Raw genomic sequence first — 20,725 nt, 5'->3', positions numbered from 1 at the left:
GGTGCCGGAGCCGCCCACGCCGCCCGCCCCGGTTCCGGCCGCCGCCGCCCCTCCCTCGCCCGGTGGGTTCCGGGTCGCACATGAAGGCGGAGGCGCCGCCGCCGCTCTCGGTAGGTGCTGCGGCGGGGGCGAGGGAGTGCGGGCCCGGCCGGGCCGCCCGGCGCTCCCCTGCCGGCACCGGCGCTGCCGTTCCCGGGGGGGCCGCGCGTGGGAGCGTGTCCCGGCCCGACCCCGGGCGAGGCCGCGGCCCCGCCGCAGGGCTGCCCGCGGGCACCCGGGCACGGGAGGGAGCTCCGCGGCCGGCGCGGTGCCCGCAGCCGGGACAGCGGCTGCCGGCGGCGCCTCCCGGCCGGGCCGGGCAGCCCCGGTAGCCGGGCAGCGCTGGCCGCACCGAGGGGCTGCACGGCCGTGTCAGCGCCTGCAAGGGCAATGTCAGCCCGGCGGGAGAAGGGAAAGCCGTGACTGAGCCTGCCCCGGCTTTGACCTCCTCCTCCTCCTCCTGCTCAGGGCTGGCTGCAGGCAGGCTGCCTCAGGGAGCGGTGTGCGCTCCAGGTCACCTTCCCCCGCAGAGAAAGCCACTCGTGCTCTGTCACTGCTGAGAAAGGGCCGAGCCGTGGGTCAGAGCCCCACAGACGCCTGCCAGGACAAAATTAATGTGGTGAATAATATGAAAAAATTCATGTTCATGAGAGACTGGAGCTGGAAAGCGCTGGAAGAGGCCCTTGCTCTCTTCCAGGTCATTTATGTGTTGTGTTTGGCATGGAAATAATTACTTTCTAACTTTTTTCCTCCTTGTTTTTTAGAATACTTAAAAAGTCATGATGTGATTTAAGTAATTCAGTAAATCAGGTTCACGTCTTGGCAGCTACCTGAGTTTCTCAAAATTCTTTGAGCAGCTTGCCTAATATATAAATTACACAACAGAAAACATTACAGTTCTATGAATGTGGGTAAGTTGCAACACTGAAGATACAGATCAGATAAAACATTCAAATTAGAAAGCTCGTGTTCTTTAGGTTGTTAGTACAACTTAAAGAACATGGGTTTTCTAATTTGAGTGGTTCACCTTATCTGTATCTTCAGGGAGGAAAAAATATTTAAATTTAAAAAATTATTCACGGGAGGAAAAAAAATTTTTAAATATCCATTTATTTAAATATAGATATACTCCATGGTGGTGTTGTCATATACATTTTAAATTAGGTGCTTTATTCTGGATATGTCTTAGAAATAACTTGTAATGGGTTTGGGGGGGAAAAAAGCAAAACCCCCCCATGTATTTGCTGAAAGGAATGAATGCCAGCATTTGTGAGACAGCATCATTTGCAAAAGCTGTTTCCCAAGCCACACCTTTTGGTTTCCTCCCACTCTTCCAGTATACTACTAATGCTAGAAACTGAAAATGGCTCAGAAAGTTAATTCAGAGTGAGTTCTGCTTATTTCTATTAGAGATGTAAGGGGGGACTGTGTGTACAGACCAGGCAAAAGCATGTCATCATGTGAGTGCTCAAAAATAATGCTGATATAATACAATACCAAATATCCTGCTTTCTTTCTTTTTTCTTTTCTCAGTCAAAAGGAGTTGTTTGGGTTGTCCCTTGTATTTGTAGAAGGTTCCTGAAAAGGAGTATATTTTAGAATATTTATTTTTGCACAGTTGTGAATGCATAGAGGGATTCTGAAAGAAGAATTACTGAAAAAAGCTTCTGCCTTCCCTTTTCCTTGAAAAACCCTGAAACTGGCTTAAGTCTTATCTACAATAACATGAACTCAGTTGGCTTCTATGTAGCAAGTGCCCATAACAAATTATCACACAGCTGGTGAATTATTCTGCTATTTGCACTCCAGTCAGAATGAACAATAGTTTTGCTTTCCATCTTACATTGTTTGTGGCATCACATTTGTTTTCCCAACTATTTTGGCAGGCACCCAGCTGCCTCCCTTCCTGCACACTCCCTGGGTTAGCTGGTGTGTGCTTGTGTGTTCTGTGCCCTGTCAAAGCTCCTGCCTGCAGATCTGCAGCCCCCAGGGCTCAGCACTTTGCTCCTGCAGCTTCTCTTGTCAGCCTTGCAGCTGAAGCCTGCTTTAAATCCTGATCCTTGTTACTCCCTAGGGAAGAGATGAAGGTGTGGGCAGCCTTAGGGCACAGATTTTCAAATTCCTCCAATGCATTAAGACTTTTAAGGGCCTGATGTGTTTGGATCCCCACCAGCACGCCACGCTGGCTGTTCTGTGGCAGGGAAAAGCTCTGATGAATATGGCCTGCAAGAAGGGACCAAGAGGAACCACATCACTCTTAACAGCAAAAGCAAAGTCATGCTGGGTGAGAGTAACTCCAAATATCACAGCAGGCAGGAGACAAGCCTGGCTGCAAGGCAGCTTTGGAAGGAGAGACCCTGGAGGTCCTGGTGAGCAGCTAGTTGAATGTGAATTCTCCAGTGAGGTCCAGCTTCATACTGGGCTGTGTTAGCAAGAGTACAGCCAGTAGGTCATGTGAATTATTATTTCCCACTCTGTTAAGCACTCATAAACCCAAAAAAAATGGAATACTGTGCCCAGTTTTGAGCTTTCTACTGAAAGAAAAAACTGAGAATTCAGTGGAGGAGCCATACAGGGCAGGAGCACTTACAAGAAGATACAAGCACCTGCAAGGCAAGAACGCTGGATTTTCAGTGTTCAGTGCAGGGCAAAAAGAATAAGGGCAGAGCCAGTTGACATTTTTTAAGCTACCTAATGGGCACAGGACAATGAAGAGCCAAACTCTCCTTTGTGGTACAGCCTGCCAGGGATGAGAGGCAAGTGTCACAAATTGCAGGGAAAAATTCACACAGCTAAAGAAGAAAATAAATCTGCTGGTTAAACAATCAGTTTTCTGACTGCTGACAAGGATGGAGATTTTGCACTTGACCAGACAAGGCTCTCCACATCCTGACCCAGTTTTGAAGGTTTTCCTGCTTTGAGCAGATTGGACTAGAGACCTCCCAAGTTTCTTTGCAGTCTAAATGATTCCACACTTCTAAGAAAGCAAGGGACCCCCACCAAGCTGGAGCCACCTGTCCATATGGCAGTAAGCTAAACAGATTTGGATACCCGACACCAGCAAGGCTGAGTTTATTTTGGGCACAGCTGATGCACAAGAAAATATCACTGTGTGCGTAAAACACCTCTTTGTAGTGATGTAACTGACAGCCACGAGCTCTTGAATACAAAAATGTCTGGGTTTCCATAGAAACTAACTTGGTTAATCCTTCCTGCATCCAGCCATTTCTCTACAGTAGAGAATCAAGGCTGTCAGCATAACTTTACAAAAAGACACCCCCAAACCCACACATGCACCTGACATTAGGGGCATCTCTGTCAGCTGGATGCTGCTCACACAAGGGGTGAATATTTGGCTAGGTGTGTATCATAGCACACCACACCAGCAGCAGATTTCAGCACTGTAAATGATCTATACCATGCTGGAGCACAGCATCCCTCCCCAGAAGAGAGAGGCTGAGATTGCTGTAATGGCAGCACAGGAACACCATGTGTGACAATGGATCTGTGCTGAAAAATATCATTGCATTCTTCTTTGCCTTATCTATCTTGCCATGCCTTTAACTTTTCCCTTCCCCTCTGCTTGTAGTTGAGTTACTCCATTCCTAGAGCTGGTGTTCTTAAAAGGATAAGGATTGTCAGTGAGCACAAGAACAAACCAGCAAACCAGTTTCTCACCATTTTGCCATTGATCAAATGACAGTGCATTCCCTAAATTCCTCCTGTCCCAGTGCCAGCTTCCTCAGTCATAACCCACATACCTTTATTATGAAAGCAAGTATTCTGTTGTTGATCAGAGAGGGGATTTTATTTTTTAAAATTACCATGACTCTTTTTATGGGTAGTTAATGAATTATTTCAGTTCAATAATCAGAAACCTAAGACCTCTGCTTTTCTTTGTGCCAGTAATCTGCAGAAGCATGTTGTAGAATTTGAATACAAGACAACCAGAGAGTTATCTGCAGGTCACTGAGACATTTAGCTTTCCCTGTGTCCATAGCTTATTACCAGAGACCACTGGTGATACAGTGAACTTTGTGTAGAATACAGGAAAGAGAAGGGAGTACTCAAGTTCTTTCATGCTCCCTCCATTGCAAGGCATGGCTGCCTTCTCTTGGTTCCCAGATGGAATCCAGACACAGAATGGAGATTTCAGTCTAGTGAAAAAGAGCAGTCTTGTGTTTCTAGGTACCCCTGAGGGTTTTTCCATTTGTGGGGGATTTTTTTGCCTGTTGTAATTTTTTTGACTCTTTGATTCAAAGTGACCAAACAGCCAACATCTTTCTACACTTGCCTGCAGACATGCACATACATTTACTGATCCCATATGTTTTCTTCTTTATGTACTGGGATCTCAGTTGTAATACCATAAAATTAATCACCACATCAACCCACATCCTCGAAAATACAAATACAAACTAACAAAACTGCAGGCTCAAATACATTGTGCAGCCAGCAAAGAAAATGCCTAACCTGATTTTCTCTGTAATTTCCAAGTGGTCAGAACAAGGACTTCCCTGTTTCTGTAGACAACATCCCACAGCACATGAGATAATACTTCTTGTCTTTGCTACTGTTAAAGAAGCCAGTGAACTCAAAGAATTCCTTACATTTCCCACCTGCAGGGTTAGTTCTGCAGCACTCAGCCACTGAAGCCCAATGCTAACAGCTGACCACTGAGAAACTGTCTCAAGAAAAGGGAAAAAAACCATAATACTCAAATTTCTAAGAGCTTGTCTCAGTCACAGAGCTGTTTTCACAATCACAGAAATAAGAGCAGAGAAGCCTCAGGTACATCCTACAAGCAAGAAGCTGACACTAGAGAAGCTCAGGATAGAGGAACAAACCTGTTCTGTTTCTCTATCCAGAACTGTCCTGCTTACATTACATTTAGGCAGCTTTGGGTTGGTTTTGGGTTTTTTAAAATAAAGATTAGGCAAAATAGATTTTTAGACAGCAACAAAGACACAAAGCATGCTGGTCAGTTTGAGGAGCAGGGTGCTGTGCTTACAGCAACATCCCTCCTCAGCAATTTTGTAATCAGCATTTAGAGCAGTACCCAAAGAAATACACAAAACTATCAATCAGTGAACACACTGCATTTAATGCAGAAGCCTCAAATGCCAAATCCATCCCACTTCTCCTTCAAAGAAGGCCACAACACAACCCCACTAGCCCTGCCTCAGCAGCTGCTCCTGTACCTTCCTGCCCACCCCAGCTGCTCCTGGTGCAGCTGTTGCAGAGCTGAGCACCCTCAGCTGGGGGAATCCTGCTGGCCACATCCCCCACAGCCAGCCCCTGGTCCTCTGCCCTCCCTGGGCTTACACCTCTTTTCTGACAGCTCCTGAAACTACCCAGGCAAGAGTTCAGAGGCTTTTGGCTCAAGGAAGACTTAACCACATCTGTCAGTCAGACTTTATAGATTAATACTACAAATGTTCACCTTTAATTTTTTTAGGCTGGGAGCAGTTCCTTGGGCTGATGTACAAGCCTGAGTGACCACCCTGAGGGACAGTCCAGCTCACCAGTGACAGCTGAGGTACAGCCCAGAGACAGGGGTTGGAAACAGGAGGTCAGGACTGCCAGAATTCAGAAAGCAAAGCATAGCAAAAAATCTGTAGGTTCAGCTGTTAACCAGCCAAAAATCAGCTGTGGAAGATGGTTCAGCTGCACTCCCAGCATCTCTTCTTGGCCACACAGGGTGGTCACAGCAGAGCTGGTTTGTTCAGCTCTTGATAATGGTTGTGGCATTATTGTGGCATCTCAAACTAAGTGTGAGATAAACTCCCTGCAGATCTCCAAGGCAGCCCCCCCTTGTCACTGAGAGCTGTTCAGATACTAATGCTCATACTGGCTACAGAATCACTAAATAATTTATCCTTTTAATGTATTTCTATTTTCTCTCTTTCATAATACCATTTAATCTTCCTGGTTCCAGTTACCACATTTGTAAGATCAGATCTCTTCTGGAGCTTTACTTGCTGAAAATTTCATCCTCTTTCTGTTATTTTTTCAGATTATTCATATTGAGAATATTTTCTGAACAGTAACTATCTACAGTCATATTAAACAAAATTAAATAAATAAAGGCTTGCATTATTATATGGGTTTCCCACTCTACCCTGCACTATCTCTCTCTGTAAGCTGCTTCTCCTACAATACATTTATTTGCTAACACTTATTACAGGGCTTCAGTGGCCTGTGTAGTTTTATCTCTCATTTATCTTGCCTTGGCCTCTCTCCCACCAATGACTGCAGTATATTATATACTATAAGATTGTGTCAAAGGTCATGATGTTTCCCCTAGTCCTGAAATGTCCTTGGATTCAGAAAATAGTTAATTTGGGTTTTTTACAGCTGCTTTTTGATGCAGTGATTTTACTTCCATAGGGACTTCTTTTGATACAGCTCTCTAAGAGGAAAAGATGTAACCTGTTTTGGAGCTTTAACCACATTAAACCACATTAACAGAGTTAATCTTAATCAGTTCCTCTTTTGGACCATATGTCACCCTACTTTGATTTTGCTGCATTTATTTCCTTTTAGTGAAATGGGAAATTTCTGATCAACACCATGTAACACTCACTGTTTCACTTGCCTTTCTTACTACATTATTTCCCTTGCCTCAATCCATCACTCTTAGTATTCCCCAGGAGCAAATGCAATGATACACTAATGTTTTGTCTGCTTTCATTTGATTTCTAGGCAAAGCATCAACCTGTCATGAAAAATAAGCCATTACTCATCTCTGCAGCTGATGATGGATAGTTTTCCCTCTCTAATCGACCTGAGTGCTCCCCAGAAGGCTGTTTTGTCAGAGCTCCTCTTCTGAGCTGCTGTCTTGGCTTTGCTGGCAAAGAGCAGATAAACATTCATACACTTTCTCAGGGTGTTTTCCATCCCATTCACCACCTTCCTTTTGCTTTGGGCAGTGTAGGGGAACTTCCTCAGGCAGAACAATAAACATTCTCCTATTTCTTGGTGTCATCTGGGCAGCTCCTTCCTCGCTGCCATACCCAGAATACCTGCAGTGTTTTGAGACCTCCAGTGCTGCCCTCACTGTCTGTGGCTGGCACAATGAAACAATGGTTGCATTTCTTCACCCTTTGTTTGGATTTGCTGGGTTTGTTCTCTTCTGCTTCCCTGACTGCTGCTAACCCCTTGTGAGTATCCCCTGTGGCACTAAGCTATTTGCCAGGCTGCTGAAGAGAGGATCTTCTGAATGTGTTAGCAGCCATATCAGCTCACTTACTTCCTTTTGCTAATGGGGGATGGTTTTTTATTGCATGCTGACAACTGGATAGAGTCTCTAAGCTCTGACTGCTACAGCTTCTGACATTCTTCAAAGACAATGGGCAGGGTAAATTACAGGATGGTAGAAGAGGACTCATGAGATTTTGATTGCTTAACCATAGACATGAAACACAATCACTTGCAGATAGCTTTTTTACAGGTGTTTCCCAATGTGCCATAGGGGACCTTCCCAGTGTGTCAGTGGCAGCCCTAGAAAAAGGTACAGGATAGCCTTGGACAGTGCCCATTCTGGAGGAAATACCTCCTCTCTGCAGGGAGGCACAGGGAAGTGGAAAGTAGCTGTGCATGCTAGCTTGAAATTGCCAAAATAAAGGAACTCACTTTGAAACCTACAGTTTCGTACAGTATTTTGCACAATTGCAGTTGGAAATGTGCTTAGCTACAGAAAATGCAGAAAGCAAACACAGGGAGAGAGAAGAGAGGAGATTCTGTGGTAAAATAGTAAGATAAAGAAGGAAGGTGCAGAAAAGTTACCTGAGAATACCAGGCAATTTGGAATTTGGCAACATTTTGGTCCATTTTTTGTTGCAGATGATGCAGAAATACAAAAGAAACAAGAGGGTTTGGTAATGGATTGGGAAGTGAAATTCTTGCTGAGAAAAACAAATACCCATGTGACACATACTCTGATATTGGTGTGAAAACCCAGGAGTCACGATACCTGTTTCTGGAAAAACTTTGCTTTGGTTTCCAGTATAATTTGGAATAATTTGTCCAGGACAGAACCGTCTCTCCATTGCCTGAAGAGTCGCTTTATTTTCTATGCCGGGCAAGGCTCAGAGCGCCGTTTGTAAAGCAAAAAGCACAAACCTCTGTCGATTCTGTTGTCTCACAGATTTCATTCTGCTGCAGCTGCTGGCTGAGCATTTGTGCCTGGGATGGCGGAGGAGCAGGAGCTGACTCAGGCCCCCGGAGCTGCGCTGGAGCCGCCGGCGCAGCAGCGCAGCAGCAGCACGTACCGCAGCGCGGAGCACTCGCAGGCGCTGCTCAGCGGGCTGCTGTCTCTCAGGGACAGCAGCATCCTCTTCGATGTGGTGCTGGTGGTGGAGGACAAACCCATCGAGGCTCACCGCATCCTCCTGGCTGCCTCCTGTGACTATTTCAGGTACGCTGCTCTTTGAAGTTTTTCTGATGTTTGCGTTCTTGTAATGAACTTTCTCACACACTTTGTGTAAATAACTTGTCGGTTTGCATTCTTTTATGGGAAAAGTGACATTTGATGGACTGTTGGTTTGTCCAGTGTCATTGGAGAGGTGGCACTATCCTCCAATCTGCTCTCACTTTTGGAAATCTGTAAATTAAACCCCTCTTTTTTACCTTAGAAAGTCCAGTGTCTGCCGTGGTGGTGTTTGCAGGAGTCCCAGGACGAGGGAAGGGATGAGAATCTTGACTCTATGTTTCAGAAGGTTGATTTATTATAATATATATTATTTTAAAAGAAAATGATATATTAAAAGTTATTAAAAGAATAGAAGAAAGCATTTAATCAGAAGGTTAGCAAGGAATAGAAAGGAATGATAAAAGCTCATGACTCTCAGAGAGTCCGAGCCAGCTGACTGTGACTGGCCACTAATTAGAAACAACTACATGAGACCAATAAAGATGCACTTGTTGCCTTCCACAGCAGCAGATAATTATTGTTTACATTTTGTTTCTGAGGCCTCTCAGCTTCTCAGGAGAAAAATCCTAGCAAATGGATTTTTCATAAAATATATCTGCAACAGTCTGCATCGTTTTGTTTTGTGTCCTAGAGTGACACGTGGCTCCAACAGGCACATGTTGTGGTGGTGTTGTGGGTCTTAGGATGAAGTGAGAGATGAGAATTCACTCCAAGTTCTTGAAGGCTGATTTATTATTATATTATATTATATTATATTATATTATATTATATTATATTATATTATATTATCTATTAAAACTATACTAAAGAAAGGAGATATCAGAAGGCTAGAAAAGAATGAATAATAAAAACTCGTGACTGACTAGAGAATCTGACACAGCTGGACTGGGATTGTTTATTAAGTAAAAACAATTCACATGCTGGGTAAACAATTCTCCAAATCACATTCCAAAGTAGCAAAACGTGGAAAAGTTGAAGCTTCTCAGCTTCTCAGGAGAAAAAATCCTGGTGAAGGGATTTTTCATAAAATATCACAGTAACAGGCATGTGTCTGGCTGTTAGTCACAGCTGTGACATCCAAAGCTTCTGGCTGGGCAGACTCCTTCTGAATGGAAAATCAGACCTGTAAGATGGACCTGAGGCTGTTGTTGCCACATTTCTCCTCACAGAGAAAAGCAAGGCAATCTTCCCAAGAATATTTCTGGGATTCACATTCTCTGAACCTCAGAGAATGATTCTTATCTCATTTGCTGTGCCTGTGTTTGTGCCAAAGTAGAATGCAATATGGAGACTGTTTACCCAAAGTGATGGTGTTTTGTTTCCTTGGACTTCCAGGGCCAGGTGTGTGTGTGTGCCAGGACTGATTCTGTGCAGTGGGGTGCAGTTGAGTGCTTGGCAGGTTCAGTTTAGATGTAACATAATGTAATATAGTATAATAAAGTAATTAATTAGCTTTCTTTTGGTCTTTCTGCAATACTGCCTCCTGCCTGTTCCTGTGTCATTCTCAGCACAAGAGTGGCAGGCTGTTTCAAAGTATCACTATGGCTTTATTCATCTCTCTGTTATTTCTCTGCAGAAATAAAGCTCTTGTTCCTGCACACTGAGCTTACCTCCACTAAATTCACTGGGGTACTTGGAGGTTTATAAAGAGGAGAGACTATCTGAACTGGTGTCTTCTGCTTAAGTGCACTCTAAGTGGCTTTTAACATATCCTTAGCACTGTAAGACTTTGCCTGTGGTGGTGATCGTTTCATAATGCACAGAAGCTCACTGGAGCTGGGTCACTGTTGTGTGCCTATAGGGTGACTCACTGGCCATTAAAGCAGGCAGTCCCCAGGCAATTTGATGAGCAGTTCCTTTGTTTTCATAGAGCAAACACCCAAGTCAATCCAGACAAACTTCTAACTGAAGGAAGAACTGCTACACCTTTGAAAAAAATTCCCACTGTCCCGAGTTCCTCTGTGTTTCCTCTTCCCCCACACCCAGAGTATCTGCCTTTGACCATTGACTACCCATAGATACTGGGGGTGTATTTAAGTCCTTCACCTGTGAACTGTACCTATTTTCCTGCAAAATGAAGTGTTACTTTCTTAGGACCTAAAGGCCTGTACTCAACTTAGAGGAGAGGTGATCACATTAAAGCGTCCAGCTAGGTTTTTATATTTCCAAATATGTTTTATATTCCCAGGACAACATAAGATGAGCAAACTAGAAATAGGTTCAATGCAAATCTGCCATAGCATGTGCCATTGTCTGTTTTGCAGAGGAATGTTTGCAGGAGGATTGAGAGAGATGGAACAAGAAGAAGTTCATATTCATGGCATCTCCTACAATGCAATGTGTAAAATCTTGAACTTCATTTACACTTCTGAGCTGGAACTCAGTGTGAACACTGTACAGGAAACCTTGGCTGCAGCCTGTCAGCTTCAGGTGAGGTACTGGGAGATGTGACAAAAAAGAAACAAGAAACAAAAGCAACAATGAAGGACACAGAAAATGTGGATATCTGATTAGAGGGAGGGCTACGAGGTCAGGAGGAGCATGGGCATAAGAAGGATTTTTGGGATGCTGGATCCACTGGAACTAACTGTGGAAGGCTAGGAACAATGAAAGGGTACTTGCACATCTCATTTGTGCCAATGGTTTCATTAGTTAAAACATTACCCATTTCATCTAGAGGAGTATTTCATGTAGCATTCACTTTCACTGATGTGTTTGTGAAAGCTTCCCTGAAGCAGAATATCCCTGGCCTGTGGTAAGGAATAAGGTTTGCTGCTCAGAAACTGTGCTGCTCAAGGTGAGTCCACAGGCACATGACCTCTCCTGACCCCATCACTACAGGAAATCCTGCCACTATGGTTTGCACTAAGTGCAGGGGTCATGTGCTTTTAAGACAAGTTTTTTTTTCTCTAATTTCCCCTGCAGCTAACTGCTACACAAGGCTTTGGTACTAAATCTTTAACTTTGTGAGTGCTTGCTTTGGTTGGTTTTTACACACTTTGTTAGCAGAGGGGCTCCTGGACAGCAGTTAGTTCTTTGTTTCTCCTGCCAGATACAACTTCAAGTTGTGTTCAGAAGACAATACTAAATATTCATTTTCCTTTCTAGTGGCTTCCTATGCTCTCGAGTGAAATATTTGTTACAGATACAATCTTTGATATAGTGTGTCTCTAGTGCTCTGGAAAAACAAGCACAGAGTGACTAATCACCATGTCCTGTGTCTGTTTTCCTGGCTGCTCCCAGGCAGGCTGCAGAGCAGGCAGTGCCCAGTGTCCCCCATGTCTTGGAAGGCACACTGCTGCTGCACCTGAAGCCAAAGTTAAGTCTTGCAGTAGAGCATGGCTAGAAGAGCTGTGTTATCCATCCACATACCCATGCTGAGTTCTCTTTCTCTGGGGAAAGGTGAATAGGGCACAAGTGACCATGGTGGTCAGTCTGTGAGGAGAGCAGCCATTTCATGGACAATTTCCTTACAGTCCTCCCAGGCTTCAGTCCCCTGTCTCAAGTGTGGGGCAGGTGGTGTCTGAAATGAAAAACCTCTCTCTCTTGCAGATTCCAGAAGTCATTAAGTTCTGTTGTGATTTCCTCATGTCCTGGGTAGATGAAGAGAACATCCTTGATGTGTACAGACTAGCTGACCACTATGACTTAAAGCATTTGAGTGAGCAGCTGGACTCCTACATTCTGAAGAACTTCACAGCTTTCTCAAAGACACAAGTGTACCGACAGCTGCCCCTGCAGAAGGTCTACTCCCTTCTCAGCAGCAACCGTTTGGAGGTTAACTACGAGTTTGAAGTTTATGATGGAGCACTTTTTTATCATTATTCTCCAGAGGAACTGGAGACAGATCAGGTCTCCCTGATGGAGCCCCTAAAGCTACTTGAGACAGTTCGTTTTCCTCTGATGGAACCCCAGATCCTGCAAAGACTTCATGACAAATTAAGTCCCTGTCCTTTAAAAGATACAGTTGCAGATGCATTAATGTACCACAAGAATGAATGTCTTCAGCCAATGCTTCAGAGCTCCCAGACACAGCTGAGATCAGAGTTCCAGTGTGTAGTGGGATTTGGAGGGATGCATTCTATTCCATCCACTGTCCTCAGTGATCAAGCCAAGTATCTGAACCCCTTGTTGGGGGAGTGGAGGCACTTTACAGCTGCACTAGCCCCCAGAATGTCCAACCAAGGGATCGCTGTTCTCAATAATTTTGTATATTTAATTGGTGGAGACAACAATGTAAGTGGTTTTCGAGCAGAGTCAAGGTGTTGGAGGTAAGATAAGGATAATCCTGCTATTAATTTTATTGCCACCCTGTTGCCCATTTCTGAGTCAGTAAGCCAGCAGACAGTCAGTACACTTGCCAGCCAAAAGATCAGGAACTGAGCAGGAGCCTCACTGAAAGAAAACACAAGAAATGAGCTTCATAGTAACAGGAAGCTCCCAGCAGTGCTTGTGAGACAAAGCTGAGCCTGACAGTGTAGAAACAGCTACTCATTCAAGAGAGTTATTTGTGCTTCTTTCTGCCTTGTTGGAGGAGGGAAGTATTAAAGGTGTGGGAAGCAGTAATGAGCCTGAACTCTAGGCTGTCTCGATATTCTCTTACTAGCATTTTCTGGAAGTCTTCTCTGGGTAGTTTTTGTCCCAATACAAAAGGATTTTAAATAAAATGCTGTTACCAACAGATTTTCAAAAATCTGTGTGCACAATAGCAGCATTCCAGACAGGGAAGAGCAGGAGGAAGGATCAGGATTAGACCTTCATGCCCATTACATTGCAAAAACAGATATATACCCTTTTGTCTTTATATTGTGCTCAGTTTTACAGGTCTTAGTTGAGTTGCTCTTATTTTATGGCATGCATAGTTTCAATGCTCATCCAGTTTTCTCTGCAACTAAAATTTCCAGATGAGAGAGGTAGTTTGACATGAAAGTGAATCATCAGATTCACTTTGAGCAGCAGATATTTGGGGAAAAGAATCAAAGAACCTCCCCACATATTTGTGCCATTCTTGAAGATCCAGATTGAGTCTTTGTGCTATTTTTAGACTGTGTTACCTTGTAGAATGGCTTTGTGCAAACAGAGATTGTGATATGTAACCTGACAGCAGCGTACAAGATAATGGAAAACCTAGGCTTTGATAGCATGATTATGTCAGCCAAAGTACATCTTCTATAAATAGAATAAAACAACTTTGCTAATAATAAAATGCTGACAAGGCATTCAATTTCAGCTGAAGCCAGTGCAGTAACCCACATCCACGGAGCTGGCTGGTATTCCTGCAGTGATTCTGCAGCTGCAGGAATAAGTTTCTTTGATCCCATTCTTTTACAAGGTATGACCCACGACACAACAGATGGTTCCAGATCCAGTCCCTGCAGCAGGAGCACGCTGACCTCAGTGTTTGTGTCGTGGACAACTATATTTATGCCGTCGCAGGCCGAGATTACCATGAAGACCTGAGGGAAGTGGAGAGGTATGACCCTAAAACCAACACTTGGGAATATGTGACACCTCTGAAGAAGGAGGTAAGGAGTGCATTAGCCACACACACTACTACAGTCCCCCAATTCCTCATTTAAGCTTGCTAGATGTTTTTCTCAGGTGTGACTTTTAATTTGCTGATATTCAGATGAAAAGCAGTAAACTCTGTATATGGAGTAAATGAATGACAAGAAAATGAAATAATAGCATATGTAAATTACATTTTCCAGTTAAATGCTTATTTTTCCTGTTTCTTGTTGATTTTGCCTGCACCTTTGTTGTGTTAATCCTTAAAACTCTTAATAAAACAAATAATAAATGTGTGTCACTGCTGAAAATGAGTGGTACTAAGTAGAATAACTTGCATTCCTGGTAACACTGCTTGTATAAGAAAAATTACCAATAAGAAGGCTTCCAAATAGATTAGGGAGTAAAGTTATAGTATGAAGGAACAATAAAGACAGAGAATGCTGCAGTTCTGGAACTTTTAGAAATTCTAGTGTGTTTCACTCAGAAATTCACAATTATAATATCTTAGAAAGAACTGTCCATAAGAAAATCCTTTCTGCTTTTGATCTCTGCATAACTCATGACCAATGTCTATTCCCCGCTTCAAAACCGGGAGAAACGCACAAAGGCAGCCCTGACGCTCTCGCTTTGCCCCGCTGTGCCGTGCAGGTGTACGCCCACGCGGGAGCGGCGCTGGATGGCAAGATGTACATCACGTGTGGCAGGAGAGGAGAGGAATACCTGAAGGAGCTGCAGTGCTACGACCCCAGGACCAACCGTTGGGATGTGCTGGCAGACGGCCCCGTCCGGCGGGCGTGGCACGGCATGGCCGCGCTGCTGGGCAAGCTCTACGTCATCGGGGGCAGCAACAACGACTCCGGCTACAGGAGGGACGTTCACCAGGTGAGACCAGCTCACACCTGGCTCTTGGCTTGGCTTCTTGTGGATGCTGGCACTTTGATGTAATGTCTTTCTTCTATTAAGTATGCAAATAAAACTGTCTGCTCAGCAATGGCTGCTGGACGAGCTCTCCCCCGTTCACCTGCAGAACTGGCAGTGATTTACTTACTGTCTGGCATTAAAGCTCCAGCACTTGGAATTCTTACCAATTTTAAAACATCCATTGGCATGCATATGCCCAGTAAGCAGCACATCAGTTAAATTTACTTTACTGTCTTTACATGCATTTTTTATAAGTGGAGAACTTTTGAATTACCAATGTGTAATTGCAGGGCAGAGCTGTTAAGGATGTAAGTAAGTTCCTGCATATTTCCCCTATTTGGGGGTATGTTGGATGGCAGTTGTACAATGCAATTAAAATGTACAGTATCTGATGGTAAGGGACATCTGGAGAGAATTCTCTTCAACCTTACTCCAGCTTCTAGAACTGCTAGAGACTTGAAAAGAAGAAGAAATGCAGGAAGTTCCTGCATATTCCCCCTTTTTGGGGCTATTGGATGGCAGTTGCACAATGCAATTAAAATGTACAGTATGGTAAGAGACATCTGGAGAGAACCTTATTCCAGCTTCTAGAACTGCTAGAGACTTGAATAGAAGAAGAAATGCAGAGAAATTCAGGAAGTTCCTGCATATTCCCCCTACTTGGGGGTACTGGATGGCAGTTGCACAATGCAATTAAAATGTACAGTATCTGATGGTAAGGGACATCTGGAGAGAATTCTCTTCAACCTTACTCCAGCTTCTAGAACTCCTAGAGACTTGAAAAGAAGACACAAAAAGTAACTGGTTTTATAGAGCCAGTGGAGATGGCAGAATTAAATCTAGCTGAAGAGTGTGTCTGAATGCTAAGAAGGTGCCTACAAATGAAAGCAGTTAGCCAAGTAGGTACCAAATGAAATCTGAAGCTCTCCAACATACGGCACAGAGGCAGCTTAGCAGATTTGTCATATTTGTATGTTCCAGCATTTTTTCTCTAATGCAAACAGGTGAATTATGTCTGGGCTTATATTAGCACGTGTCCCCATCTCTTTCATTTTTGTAAACATTTTAGGAATGATATACAGCTGTTACTCCAGCAGCAGGGTCAGAACTTGTGATTTCAAAGCTATGTGGCAACTATGCACAATCTTCTGCTGGGCACTGTACTTGTATTAAATTGTCACATGCTGTCTCCATCATCAACACACTGTCAAAGGACTGATGATATTCCTTCCTAAATAGTTTACCTTATGGCCAGGCTACAAGTTTATGGCTGAGGATAAACTGGCCAAGCTTATGGCCAAGGATACAAATCCAGTTTTGCCTTCTTTCTTTTTTATTTTACAGGTTGCCTGCTATAAGCCAAGCACTGATCAGTGGACAAATGTATGCCCACTTCCTGCAGGACATGGAGAGCCAGGCATTGCAGTCTTAGACAACAGGATTTATGTCTTGGGAGGCAGATCCCACAACAGGGGAATCCGCATGGACTATGTGCACATTTATGATGCAGAGAGAGACTGTTGGGAGGAAGGACCCCAGCTGGAGGATGACATTTCTGGCATGGCTGCCTGTGTCCTCACACTGCCCAGGGCTATTTTAATGGAAACAGAGAAGTGGCTCTCAGAATGGCATGCAGACCGAATGAAACATCACGTTGACTTTCACCTTGACTTTCCACCAGAAGTTATGAGTGTATCAGACTGGGAGGAATTTGACAACTCAAGTGATGATTAGAAAGCTTTAATTTTTTTCTTTTTTTTTTTTTTTTTGCCAGTGGATGAAGAAATGAAGGCTTGGGGAAAGTACTTGAGAGATTTTATATGTCTTTCTTATATCATAAAAGTATTTAAAGGTTTTAAAAATAAGTGTTCTGCACAAAATGCCATTCACAGTCAATACCCACCCATCTGCAAGTGTCCTGCACAAAATGCACTTACAGCCAGTACTGCCCACCTGCCAGAAAGCAGCGTTTTTAAAGTAACCACACAACTGCCATTTCCCCCAGTTCTATAGAGGTTCTTGTACTTTGAAGGAGGCTTTTCTTCAGCATGGACAGAAAAAAAGCACAGAAGGCTCAGCTTGACTAGCTTCTTTCCTTCCAGCTTTTAGCTCAAAATAGCTTATTGAGATTTTTTTTTTTCCCCGTTTCTTTTGGGTAATAAAACTTCCTAGCCAGCTTAATACAGGAAGGTAACACCTAGTGCTGCCCTCCTGTGCCAGGTGTCAGACAGCTTGATTAGTTTTTCAGCAAGAGTGAACATACAGAAACAGGAAGAGTAGCAAGTCTGAACCTTCATCTCATCTGGGCATGCAGCCATCCTTGTAACTGGCTGAGAGTCTGTGAACTGACACCCACTGCTGAACTTCTATACTGCAAGTTCTGTCAACACAGTGGAAAGAAGATTTCTAGAAAAATCTCTCTGTACAAAATATGGCAATCTCATCATTTCAGTGTCAGACACATTTTATTGTTCTCAACCATAAATTAATAAATTCTTGTCAGAACTTTTTTAACTGCTGTCTCAGTTTTATTAACAGTGATGTGGTGGCTGAAAGCTTCATTATATCCTACAGCAGGATTGGCAAAGTTACTCCAGCCTGGGAGATGGGCAATTTTTTCATTCTTTTATTATATGCTTTACAAGAGAATAAAGAGAGCAGACATTGGTTTGCCACAGCAAAAGAAAAAAATAATGAGATAACAAGAAGTGTGGAAGATTACACTGGTCCAAGACCCTGCAGTAGCTGAACTAATGCCAGGAACTACAGCTGAGAAAGATAAGGCACAGTAAATCCTTCCTTCATGAGGCCTTAAAATAATTGGTTCCTGACTCCCATCTTGCTTAACATTAGGTTAGAAGCTGATGTAAAGTCTGAACCAGTGTGATACTGAACACTATGAGATCCTTCCTCTTGGAGGGGTGGAGTAATCAGTGCACCAGAAAATCCTGAAAAACTCCCAAAAGCTTTTAAATCTTACAGCAATAATGGGTTTGCAGAAAGGCAAAACCAGTGGCAATCAGAATGACCTGGGACTGGGCAAGTGTCATCACACTGTGACAAATACTGCATGTGGATGTGCTGCTTCAGAGAAATGCAGGCAGTTCCTGCATATTCCACCTGCTTGGGGGTATTGGTTATGGAAGCAAAGATTTCAATCACTCTGCTTTAGTAGACTGGGCTGCTGGAAAAAGATTCAAGAGTATTTGCACATTTGTTGAAATAAGTTCAATAGCTTTTTCTTGGTAAGAGGGGCATTTGTTGGATTTCAGCACTGTCAGTTGTCTTCAGCACTCCTTGCACTGTCATTTCTTCAGCACTGTCAATTTTCAGCTCCATCTCTGAACCTCTGCCAATTGGCAAATACAACAAAAGACCTGGTAACTGCAGAAAACCCTGATTATGAGCTTTTTCAGAAAATACCCTTTTGATAGTGAACTCTGGATTGCACACAGGGTCTGCAAATACAGACTTTATTACACTGCAATATTAGAGACTGATAAATATTCCTTTTTTGCCTACAGAGTTACTTGTAATGTGTAGGAATTAAATGTAGCCTGCAGATGTAAGGACATACCTCTCTGAGCTGGGTATCACTAGAATCACTCCTTCCAGACTGCAGGTGGCAATTTATTTCCTCTGCAAAAAAGAGATTAAAGTGGTTGTTTCTGACTGACATCTAACTCAATGCAGTGCATTTTCCATTTTAACCAGCACCTCTAGACAGACCAGTGATGCCCTGTGCTATACAAAGATGCAGGGTTATTTTTGCTATTTAGATGAAACCTTACTTAGCCTCTTTAATAATGAAAAAATAATTAATCATTCTTTGTCTAGCTCCTTTTCCTATGTGTACCACTAGAGGGTATTACTCACTGTTACAAATAACCAACCTGAGAGGCTAATTCTTAGATTACATAGGAGAATAGAAGACATTCATGAGTAATTAATGAGCCAAAGAAACATCTAGAGAAAACTTTGGGGGGAGAGGGGGATTCCACCTTCTACTCTGTGATTCCATCTGTGTGTGAATACTGATTTCTAGAGAGCCCACCCTTTATTCCATTTATCAGCATATGCTATATTTTGTGATTGCATTATTCACTAAATGGTGCAGTTGGATGCTCTGCAAAGCTAATGAATATAAGGCTCAGAAGGCAGTTGCAAGGAAATGACTTAAACCACAGAGTTTAGCTCAAACCATCCTAATCATTTTTTTAGCAGTAACTCATTTTAGGCCAGCATGTCTTTTTTTCAAACTTGCACACAGGCTAAATAATAATAAAATTGCTTTGCTTTAAAAATGTCAATTTTCTCTTACTCAGCAGACATAAAGCACTTCTTGTTTACTACCATTATCTATGTAAACAAAATAGGAAAGATTTCAGGTTTGATAGCAGGATTTTTCAGGTTTCTGCAGGGAAAATTACAGGTTGATACAAGAGCTGTAATTATTATTGATTGGTTTTCCTTTCAGGAACTGAACTTTCATAAGCCCACTTAAACTTTCTGTTACCTCAAGAAATACATGTACTCATAGGGATTTTCAGCTGATTCTGTATTTTTTTTAAATTTATAAATTCTCTGGTGTCCTAAATATGTCAATCTTGTATCTGACAGTAAAAGGCTTTTTTTTTTTTTTTACAGTAAGCTCTCTGAGCCAGTATAAAACAAGACATTGTGGACAGATGGACAATGAACTAAGAAAGCTTTAAGTTATTTTTGGTCTGTGAGAGAACAATCAAACAGCTCTTGCAGAACTGAGTGATCAAAATACCAACACTTAAACTGCTGATACATTAGGAAGTCCAGAAGAATAGTAATTAGCTTCCTTGATGATCTATTTTCCTATTTCCTGCCAGCACAGAGGTAAAGCTGTACAGGCATATTTGCCAGATTTGTAATTAGTGGACTTGTATCCTGAAGTATTTCAGGCTTCCACATTTGCAGAAGTGATTGTGATTGCTTCAGTTTTGTTTCACAACTGCTTTCACTACTGTATTTCTTCTCCAGCTGTCTACTTCCAAATCCAACATATCCTTTCCCATTTTCCTCCTAGTTTAAATTAGGGTCATTAATTTTGCATTGGAAGCATACCCAGTACTTGATTTGAAACAAAATAAAGATTCTTATTCTGTACCCTTGACAGAAATTTACTTCTCCTTACTTAGGGATGAGCCACATGCACAATTTATTTGGCACTCAGCCCAACTGATGGGATCAAAAGCTTCTGGTGAAGGGAAGAAGGAACAGCTGGGCACAGGGAAAGAGGTACAGGGCATTCTCAAGGGAATATTCTGCCAACTGAGGTTTATTTCATGGTACAGGGCCTTCTCAAGGGAATATTCTGCCAACTGAGGTTTATTTCATGGGCATCTGATGCACTTTTGAGCTCCCCATCTCCTCCACTGCATTAAAACTGGCCCTGCTCAGCTGCCAACAGGTAAAGTCAAAGAGCATAAAGGTATTTATATGTACTAAAAAGGTGAAGTGCTACCAGGCATGCATCCATTCTTCCTAAACCAAATGCATTTGTAGGGATCTAATACACCTGAGATGGTTGGCTGTAGTCTAGGAAATTGCAGCCCAGTCTTATCAGAAAACATTAATGATGAACAAGTCACCTTTTTCTCATGTGGAAGTAGAATGTGGGATCTTTTACTTAGAATATCTGGTTTAGTTTAACCCCAGCTGCTAGAACTGAGGAGGGAATTACTTGAAGGATGCACACAACCTGCATACATACAAGTTCAGAACATCTAATTTGAAAGTTCCTTCCAAAACCTCTCCATGCCCTAGAATCCTCTCTGGATGGGAAGG

At 43.0% G+C, this 20,725-nt stretch overlaps 1 protein-coding gene across 2 annotated transcripts; it reads left to right on the top strand.

The window, feature by feature from the left end:
* The first annotated feature begins 48 nt into the window (after window positions 1-48).
* On the top strand, window positions 49-17,403 carry KLHL22 (kelch like family member 22). Of its 2 annotated transcripts, XM_084217152.1 has the most exons (8): window positions 49-110; window positions 8,206-8,458; window positions 8,676-8,759; window positions 10,738-10,903; window positions 12,026-12,744; window positions 13,806-13,998; window positions 14,633-14,866; window positions 16,250-17,403. In XM_084217152.1, exons 2-8 carry the CDS (start codon window positions 8,232-8,234, stop codon window positions 16,637-16,639), a joined length of 2,013 nt encoding a protein of 670 aa, XP_084073278.1. In that variant the 5' UTR covers window positions 49-110; window positions 8,206-8,231; the 3' UTR covers window positions 16,640-17,403. The 2 variants fall into 2 exon arrangements, with proteins under 2 accessions (XP_084073278.1, XP_084073279.1); XM_084217153.1 differs by lacking the exon at window positions 8,676-8,759.
* Window positions 17,404-20,725: the final 3,322 nt, after the last annotated feature.

The sequence above is a fragment of the Fringilla coelebs genome (genome assembly GCF_963513975.1).
Source record: "Fringilla coelebs genome assembly, chromosome: 17".
NCBI classification, from domain to species: Eukaryota; Metazoa; Chordata; class Aves; order Passeriformes; family Fringillidae; genus Fringilla; species Fringilla coelebs.
Note: the sequence above shows the minus strand (reverse complement) of the source record. Positions and strands in the feature narration are given on the sequence as shown.

Excerpts from the sequence above, each read along its gene's own strand:
- KLHL22 (XM_084217152.1), top strand. The coding sequence starts at position 8,232 with ATGGCGGAGGAGCAGGAGCTGACTCAGGCCCCCGGAGCTGCGCTGGAG. Across the intron at positions 8,459-8,675 it reads GCCTCCTGTGACTATTTCAG|AAAGTCCAGTGTCTGCCGTG; the intron begins GTACGCTGCTCT and ends TTTTTACCTTAG. Across the intron at positions 12,745-13,805 it reads GCAGAGTCAAGGTGTTGGAG|GTATGACCCACGACACAACA; the intron begins GTAAGATAAGGA and ends TTCTTTTACAAG.